The sequence below is a fragment of the Dermacentor albipictus genome, chromosome 7 (genome assembly GCF_038994185.2).
Source record: "Dermacentor albipictus isolate Rhodes 1998 colony chromosome 7, USDA_Dalb.pri_finalv2, whole genome shotgun sequence".
Lineage (NCBI taxonomy): Eukaryota > Metazoa > Arthropoda > Arachnida > Ixodida > Ixodidae > Dermacentor > Dermacentor albipictus.
In genome coordinates, this window is record NC_091827.1 from 48,581,550 (window position 1) to 48,591,051 (window position 9,502).

The 9,502-nt window shown below is 51.1% G+C and overlaps 1 protein-coding gene across 1 annotated transcript; it reads left to right on the forward strand.

Moving 5' to 3' along the window:
• The first annotated feature begins 1,026 nt into the window (after nt 1-1,026).
• LOC139047982 (uncharacterized) lies at nt 1,027-8,983 on the forward strand. The gene is made up of 2 exons (XM_070522219.1): nt 1,027-2,602; nt 5,298-8,983. The coding sequence occupies exons 1-2, from the start codon at nt 1,679-1,681 to the stop codon at nt 8,733-8,735; spliced, it is 4,362 nt and encodes a 1,453-aa protein (XP_070378320.1). The 5' UTR covers nt 1,027-1,678; the 3' UTR covers nt 8,736-8,983.
• The last annotated feature ends 519 nt before the right edge of the window (nt 8,984-9,502 follow it).

A 9,502-nucleotide genomic window follows, 5' to 3' on the forward strand; every position in this document is an offset into this window, starting at 1 on the left:
ACAGTCTGGTTATTGCAATCTTTCTTTCTGCGCCTTTGTTGTCCTCGGAAGCACTCGCCTGCGTTCAAACTGCGTCTTGGTAAGGCCCAAATAGTCTCAACACGCTCGCCTGGCCACGAGGACGGCTTGCTTTCATGGACCAAGATTAGCGAGCTGCAAATGCCAGTGGAGACCTGGACTGACCACATCATCCAGACCTGCCACAACTCCAATTAGCTAGCTGCTCTATAAAGTATTTTCCTCCTCCTCCTCCTTGACTCCAAGGACCACTCAGCGGCGTTAAATTGGACAAAATTGCTTCACCTTTGCCAATGGAACATAAGTGCTGTGGCACGTTGGGTTCTTTAAGCTTGATAAGCAAACTGCGGCGCAGTTCACAGAATACCCTTGGACACGTATTTGACTACAAAGGCCGTAATTATACAATTCCCTCATTTCTTGTATTTCAACCACAACGAGCTTCCTATTTCATCTAAATGTAAGCAACGCGCCTTCTTCAGTTCAGAGAAGAGACTGGAAAAGTAAACTATTGAATGCGTGGGAATAGGAATAGAACGATTATTCAGTACATTGCGTAATTACTTTTAAGACTCGTAGTTAGCCTACACGCTTCAGACTATAGGTACACGCCACCGAGCTCCCGTTCCTTTCAGTTGTAAAATGGCCACCTTCGTTGATTGCCCCAGGGCAGTCGACAAACTTTAAAAGCGTTTCCTTAACCACCTGTAAACTGGCAGGACACGAGGATCTAGCAATTTCAATATTGCCCCTAATGAATCCACAGACTTCGGAATTTGCCTGCACATAACTGCTAACGCGGTACGCTTAACATGCCCCGAATTCCTTCTGAATATAAACTCGGTGAATTATTGAGTTGTCTAACGCGAAAACGCGCAAACAATTTCCTCGAGCGCTTCTAGTCGCATTTGTCTGGCGTTTCTAGCGCCTTCTCGCGGCAGCTCACCGCAGGCGTTTCACAAGAAGGTCGCCACTTGGGCCACTATCTATTTGTAGGGCACACGAGCTTGCCAGCATCGAACGCTCGGTCGACGCCAACTCTGGTCAGCGCCGACTGAGAGTATGTAACTGCAACGCGCGGCCCTACAGCTGCGGGAACTGAACGGCGTTCGCGGTTTGACAGACGACAGCCCTCGTCCTCGGACGCCGTACCTAAGCTGGGCGCATCCGCGCGCAACACATGGAAAGCGTTACTGTGTTATTTTATGTCCGCAACTCCAGACGCAGGCGACGAACGCGTCCTGCCAGGGACCGCACCGCGCAGGGTTCCGCCCGCGGTTTTCCACTAGACAGACGCCGACGCTTGTACTACAACCCCGGACTGCAACCGTGAGCTAGCCAGTTTCTTTGCTACCGTGATTGGCAGCGTGCAACGGCCGTCAGAGTGGTTTCAGCCCTGAGACAGAGTGAGCTGCGGAAGTGCCTTCGGTGTGTGATCGTGACGATGCGATAAGGGGAGGGGCGGACCCGGGTTGCGAGCGCAGTGGGACTCCGCGTCTCGGGCACGACGCGAATCGTCAGCTCGAACCACGGTCGCGGCGGAGCGCGAGCGCGTCTCTGCTCAGCCAGAGGGGATTCGGCGGCGCATTCATTTAGAGGTCGACAAGCGTTTCGACCCGTTCGCATCTTCCGCTTAGCCTCGAGACGTCGGGCTGCGCCGATGGCGCGGAAACAGTCGGCTGCCACCACGAAGGTCGACGGTTACTTCGAGGCGCGATACGGACTAAGGCGTGCAATGATCGCGGGGTGCGGGCTGGCAACCGGATGTTGCTCGCCGGAGAAACGGAAGTGCAGAAACGTCGCAAGGAGGGATAAGCCGAAGACACCGTTGAAGAGGCCTCACTCCGGGACTGAAGTGCAAGATGGCGGCGCTTCGGCGGGAACTTGCAACTTCAGCCTTGATGAAGATCAAGTCGACTCAAGTGCCGAGAAATCCCTTGTCTCGGCCGCTGTCTTCGAAGGACGAAAACGAAGGATCCTGCAAGGAAAAACCACGAACGAAGTTCGCGCCAGCCAGGACGATAAGAAACCGAGTTCAGTACTTGAAGCCTCGGCGAGTGCCACAATGCGTCAGCAGGCTGAGCAGCCATTAGTTGTTCTCGCAAGGGAAGTGCACCAGCTACGTAAAGGTCGTCCGACTGCATCTGGCGAGGCGGCGAAGGTGCTGCCAGCACGTACCCAAGCAACAAGAGCAACGCCGGTAAAGCGTCGGGAGCTGGATCAGAGTGTTCGATTGCGCAAACAACGGGAAGCGAATAGGCGTGAGGAAACTTATCGGTGTCAAGTCGTCCGAGAGTCTCTAGCGCCCGCGAAGCACGGACCGTGCAGTGTGTCGAAGACTTTGGTCGCTAAACCCACCACTCTAAGCCGCAGACGCAGTCCATCTAACAAGAAGGCATCGAAGGACCAAGTCAGCGCAAGCAGTGACGTCATCCGACCCGGTGAACCCTACTCTTCCCTGGATGCGCCGAGAGACGGGGCGCCATTTTGTGGGCCCGTTGTATTTGCTTCGCCCTTGCCACCGTCTGCTGCGGTAGAGGGAGGACGTCAACGCCTTCTGGGCTGCGACTCAACTGATCCGCAGGTGAGTGCTTTGAGTGTATTGTACTACACTACCTTAACGGAGTGCATGGTCTGGGTCACGGTGGAAGGAGCGATGAGGTGTGTCAATGTCTCCGTCTGTCTGTGACTAAACTTGTGTTCGCGCTTCATCCCTTTGCCGGTAAAAGCGCTGCAGTGTTGAGGGGGGGTTCATCATTTCTTGTCGTCTGCTACGCCGGCCCGTCACGTTAAAATAATGCCTTGTATCTGCACAAAAATGCGCGATTTGCGAAGACATATAGTTGTTAGTTGCTAGCGTATATGCAGACGATGGGTAGCTTTATAGCAGTAACGAACAACTGAAAAAAATATCGATAAGAGATAATACCCACAGGGAAATTAAGGCTTCCTAAAAAAATGCATTGGGAAGCTTATAGTAGGGGTGGGCAAACTTAAGTTCGGCGGTGGGCCAACTTGAAATTTAGAGGTAGGCTTGCTTGAAAATTTTTTTTGGGGGGCACTTAAGTTTCGGGGGGGGGGGGGGAACAACTGAAATTTGGGCTACGCGAATGCGAAATTTGGAGGTGGACTAAGTTGAAGTTCGGGATATGCCAACGTAATTTTTGGGGGTGGGCGAAATTGAAATTAAGGGGTGGGCCAAATGAAATGTTGGCATATCCTTACGCATACTTAGCTAACCACAGTGGAATTTCTGCATACTTTGAGACGTTGTTTCGCCTACGAAGAATCGTTTGCCCATTCTATACTCCGTTCCATAGATAGCAGTCAACGCTGTGGAGGCTAGAGGGACTTCTTGCAGTGTCTTTGTTCGCATTTGGACATAGCTCGGTGTTCTTGGACCGCAATTGTGCGCGACTGTTCTTTATATAGGCTCAGTAGTCAACGGAAAAACGTTTTAATCATTAGAAAGAAATACACGGTGGTATACAGCTGCTAATGAGCTGTTCTACGTCATTTTTATTTTGGTTCTTCTCGTTTTTTATTTTATTTTGTTTGCAACGCGTCGCCAGGAGCCTCACGTGCATGCCTGCGCGAGTGAACGCTGGTGGCGCGCAGCGAAGCATGGACGCAATGCTCGGAGTGATAACTTTTCTAGACCAAATTTCTTGCGTAGCATAAACAGCGCTGACTGCTATGTATGCAACCGAGTGTAGCTATCGCGTTTGTAATTAGGACATTTATATATGTCCCGCTGGGACATGTCTGTGCAGTCGTGCAATTGTATTTCTTGAAATTCTGCCCCAGTGTGATGTGTTAGCATTCAGTAAACTAGGTGGACACTAGTAGGTGTAAAGGTTACAATAGAGTAGCTTGCGAGATACTCCCGATTAAAATAACGAATAATAAAAGCAACCTGCTCGGTTAGGGGCGGTGTGCGTGCTTCGCATGCATAGTAATCCCGAAGATCACTGCAATTAACAAGCCGTGGTTTCTCGCCTGATGTGCACAACTTGAAAAACTTTGCACTTTGCGAAAGCCGGATCGTTTGCATTCGTACCACAGTTGAGCACTGGTAAACACCCTGTCTGTACAGTGGACTTTCACGAGTTGCGATGCGCATTATGGACTGAATAGTGCTACTAAGCTTAGATATTTGGAAGAATATGTCTAAGCTTGCTTCCCGAAGGCTCGCCAGACGCTTAGGCCGGTACCCATACATATATTGGTCAGTTTACGTGTCATTCGATTGACGGGAGCCCCACGTTTGAGGAGCCCCGCACAGATGGCTGTGGTTGAAGTAGGGATGCTATAAGTGTCCCCTTTGAAACGGTGTGGTGGGCTGTTACACCGAATTCTGGTTCTTATTTTGCCTAATGTCACGCTTATATTTTTGACCCCCAAACTCCGCCACCTGCCGACAGAGACGTAAACCACGACCGAAAAAAAAAAATATCGCCGGCGCTGCGTCCCCGTTTAGTAACCTTATCTTTTCTTCCACCGCGGTCTGAGACCTGTTTTTGATGCGAATGCATCCAGTGGCCAATCGAACAAAAAAGCCGGCGTATGTAGCAGCGAAACAGCACCTAAATTCCCATTGGCTAAGGCGACGTCACGTGCGCGCCTCGACGGAGCAGAGCGGGCGAATGGGAAGAGCTGTTGCCGCGCACGTGAGGCAGCGGAAAGGGCGTTGCCGCGACAACCTCTTTCGGAAGCTTGTGTTGTCCGTGTTATCGACGGATTGCTTGTCCGCGCAAGCTCTCGTCTGCGTTCTAATGTCCCCTCGGTAATTGCTATAAATTAATCTATAAAAACCGAATAAATGGGAAAGGAAATACGCTGGTGGTAGTGAGTTTCGAACCTGTGACCCCGCGCATAGAAGCCGAATGTCTTACCCACTGGCCTGAACCCGTGCCTCCTAGATATAAGTACTGCGCACTGCGCTTTATGACATCATGCTACTGGGACTGAACCAGCGTTACAAAAGCGGTGACATGAAAATCACGGCTTACACGGTATCACCCTATTAGATTCTATGACATTTGAGTAAGGTAGCACGACATCATGGGTCGCAGTGCGTCGGCATTTTGCTATCTAGGAAGCGATGTTCAAGTGTCTCAACGCGCTCGCTTGCCCGCGAGGTGTTCATAGCTCGAAGCATCGCTCAGCGGCATTCAGTTGGACATTAATGCTTTCGCATTCACAAATCATGAAATAGCTTAGGTGCCCTCGGATTTGCTTATAGCGAGAACGTTTATCGGAATTTCTCATCATTGCAGGGGATATTGACGACATCGGTTACCGTCACTGGTTGCAGTGAAGTACCGTGTGCATCAACCCAAGAGACACCCAGTCGCGGTACAGACAAGGTGATATCTGAGAAACTTCAGCAGCCGGTCTTGGCGATGGAAACGCCGCTCATTGAACATTCTGTAGTTGGAAGCAGTGATGTCTGTCGAAGCTGTGCTTTTGACAGAGAGGATCGGAAGCTTGATGCCAATACATGTGCCGTGTTCTCAAGTTACTGTGACGATGTTCACACAGGTGAGCATAGAGCTTGTCGACGGGATGCATTCCTAGAGCTGACTGAAAAGAATTGTCGACCAACGGCCGTCCCACTGATTTCACCTTCTCGCTCAGCAGATGGCGGGAGTGACTTGGCGGCTGCGACGTGTTCGCTTCTGACACCAGATGATCGTACCAATCAGCGCAGAGCTCGAGAGTTGAGTGCGGCGGTAAACAAGCATGCCAGTGCAACGAGTGCCAGAATCGGCCTTCCGCACTTTGCTCAATCAGAAGAGCCCGAAAGTTCTGCGAACGCAGCCACCATTTCCGAGTTTCATTGTGGCGAAAAGGGCACAACGACCTCGAGACGCATTCGCGAAGAAACTGCTACAGCCGACGGTATCGCTCGTCCGCATGAACCAGTGTTTGGACTCGTCAGCTTGCCGCAAAAGGACTGTCAGTCATCGCTGATCTCATTTCACGATGGTAGCAGCAGTGCTGCGGACGATAAATGCGCTTCGTCGCAAAGCGGGCCAGAAGGTGGGGACGCGATTTTCGGTGCAGAAGGCGCGTCCCGCAAGCAGACGGAGAGAGCAGGTGATGTGCAGGGTGGATCTGGAATCATTCCAGGTCGTGACACACGGCCGACTAGTCTCGGACTTCTTGTTGGCCCCGAAGAATATTCATCGCGAAACTGTCCGACAGACGAGAACATGACGCTTGAGTTATGTGCAGATAGTAATGTGCCTGCACCAGGTGGCGTTGCTTCCAGTCTTGTCCAATCTGTAGAGGATGAGCAGTGCAATGAACATCGGAGACAGCGCTGGGACGTAATGCGCGACAACATTGCCCCTGAACCAAGTAGGGGTGGTGGAGGTGAAATGAATGCTCAATCCAAGATGCTGCTTTCCTTTCAGAGAATGTCCATCGACAAAAACACGTCGGAAACTGAACCCGAGAGCCCCCTTTTGTATCAGCAAAGGAATTCTGTAAATGTAGAAAATGGGATTGTGTTGTTTGAAAGCCCTTCTGCTGAGAGGGGGGAGTGCAGGAACCGCGATATTTTTCGTCAATACGAGAACATTCCACACGAGCGAAGTCATTCACCATATGACACTTCCGAACCGAGTCTTCATGTGGCTGATAGCGCTGTTCTCGAACCCGGAAACAGCGTTGCGTGTTTAGAAAGACGGCTTGCCAACGGTGACAGACGTGGTGTGAGTCCCGAGTACCAGAAGGTTACTTATCTGCAGAGGCAGTCTAGACACACCGACCTCATTGGTGAGTCCGAAAGTAATACTTCTTTGGGGAGGAATAGTGCCACTGACGGATGGCTTGACAGGTCGGAACGCTTGGCTTCTCAGCGGAGACGGCCTGTGCGGGTTGGCGTTCCAGTTACAGCTTATGAAAACGGCACGTCTCGGCAGCGACGGTGCGGTGGTGATGCTTTGCTTCCCAAGTCAATGATCTTGGATTCTCCAAAGATAACAACATCCGAACAGGGTGTTGAGGTTGAGCGCCAAACCTCTCCGCACGAGCCTATGGAGTCTCCAGTTACTATTCCCGACAGCTTCCCCCTACAGCAAAGATTGAATCAGCTTCCTGACCACAGAATTTTTGTATCTGCCGAGTCTGAGGAGTCTGCTTCTGCGCGGACACAATCGGCAGACAAAGGAATCGATGATCTCAAAAAATATCTTACCCAGCGGACGTGGCGCGCATCCTGTTTGGTTGCTGACTTGGAGCGCTTGCCTTCTTTGCGGAGGCGGTCTGCACATGAGGAAAGGCGTGTTGCGGAGTCGGATAATCTTTCCTCTGAGCCTGGCCAGTCAGTAGATAACTCGTCTGGTGCCTCTGAGGAAGTTCTTCGTCTGCGTAGAAATAATGGCATCGATGGCGCGATTGTTCAGCCACAGTACTCACTTCGTACACAGACACAGCCTGACAGTAATGATACCTTTCCTTCCCAGCCTGCCGACGAAGAGCCTGTTTCACAGCGCCAGGACATTCCATCTTCGCGAAGTCGATCTGCTGACGACAGGGCGCCCGTTGAAGCTATTGAGCCCGAGAGGCTTCCTTCTTTTTCGATGCAATACAACGCCATTGGTGGGCGTGCGTCCGAACGCTTTTCTTCACGTCAAAGGGGACCTGATACCCGCGAGAGCGTTTCCTGGCAAGCGCAATGCGCGCGTGAGGAACCCCTGCCTGCTGCCCAAACCGAGAATCTGCCTTCTGAGCAGACACATGCGGACGACGACGTTCTTGTCGTGTCAGAAAAATTTCCTGTTCGGTTTGGTAAGTCAGCCGCATTTTCGGAGCGTACAAGCAATGCCCGCACGCTTACGGCGCATCGACGGGCTGATAGACAGACCGTTCCCCTACGGTCTGTACATTATCCCTCCTTAATTGAGTCTGAGCTGCCCGCTTCCTTGCGGAGGCGTCTGGAAGTTGATGCTTTTGCGTCGGAAAGCATTCCTTGCCAGTCTAGCGCGTCGGCTAACGACGAGCCAAGTGCAGTGTCTCATGGCGCTGCTTGCTTTCGAAACCCGTCTGCAGATGAGGACCTGGTCGTCGTGTCCGAATTATTTCCCCTTTCGCAGAGCGGCTCTCGAGCCGACGATGATGATGTGATTATTGAATCTTGGGATTCTGACAGTGGGAGAGGAGAGTCGTCAAGCGACGTGTCCGAGACCCCTTTCTCATTCGAACGCAGATGGTCTGGACGTTACGATGTCCCTGCTTTGTTCGGAGGCCATACTTCTTGGCCAATCCGCCCCTTCCGCCGAGGTTGTTCCGGCGAGACACCAGGTTCATCTGGCCTGGTCACGGCGCACGGCGAACGGGAGCCGGCTTCTACACCCGGCGAAAGGAGCAACGCCTACGACCTCACAGAGTGCGTGCGCGCCGGTTTGTTGTCGCTCAATATCAAGACCGCTGTTTACGTGCTGCGACTGTGCCGTGATGAGGAGGCAGAACGGCGAGTGCTTCGCCTCTACCGTGATTGCCAACGCAGCCTGTCGAGTGAAGCCTGCTCCGCGCAAATACGCGGTATATTGCAGTCGGCCATCGAACGTAAGAGCCAGCAATGGACGAGGATAAGGGCATCGCTTCATGCTATAGACAGCCTTGGGGGTCAGTTCCCAGACCCGCGATGGTGCGGCGAACGAGCGTTAACTGACCTAGAACACCTCACAAGAAACTTCGAGAATTAGACGAAAGGGCCCCACCAGTTTCGTTATCGGGTGTGGCTTTTGTAGCCGGCGCCACATGTATCTCCAGTTTACACATTTCTGAAATTTGTTTCCATTTTGTTTTGCGCTTTGGATAATGCACCGTCAGAGTTCTGTAATATTCTGTTAATGGATATTCTCTTGCCATGGCATTTGTGCTGTCACTGTGCTGCGTTTTGCTGTGTTGTTCTGTGTGTGCAATGAACGGTACAATAAAAGTTTGCGACTGAGCTACTTGTATTTCCTGAGTGCTCCTTGAAAGTGTGACCTTGCTGACCGAAAAAGCCGCTGAAGCATTGCTGAATCAGTTGTGCTGCGCAGAATGTGCTCCCGTTACATGAGGGAGTCGCACAACTCTGTGATGCAGGCATAAATAAGTTGCAGTAAGCATATCCAATGTTTTAGAGCGGTTTCATTCAGACATGCCTAGCTGCCAATAAAGGAAATGAAATAACTTATACAGCATACAACTTTATGGATAAACTTGAAGGGTCCTTCAAACTCCTTCCAATTACAATTTTCTTGTCTTTAGAAACAGCATGCTGATCAGTACTAAACGCAACAATAAGGACTGGCCAGCTATAGAATACCCGCAATCTTCGAAATAGTATTCTGCATTATATTTCATAGCTTGCTCCTGAAGAAGTTTTAGAAGAAATACTCTGCATTGAATAGAGTTATGTACAAATTTCAAGAACATTGATTCCGAAATCCTATGTCTATATTCTGGCTTTGTACACTGAAGGAAT

Bases quoted from the DNA above. Each gene is read 5' to 3' on its own strand.
- LOC139047982 (XM_070522219.1), top strand. From the start codon at position 1,679: ATGGCGCGGAAACAGTCGGCTGCCACCACGAAGGTCGACGGTTACTTC. The intron at 2,603-5,297 runs GTGAGTGCTTTG...TCATCATTGCAG, and splicing joins GCGACTCAACTGATCCGCAG to GGGATATTGACGACATCGGT.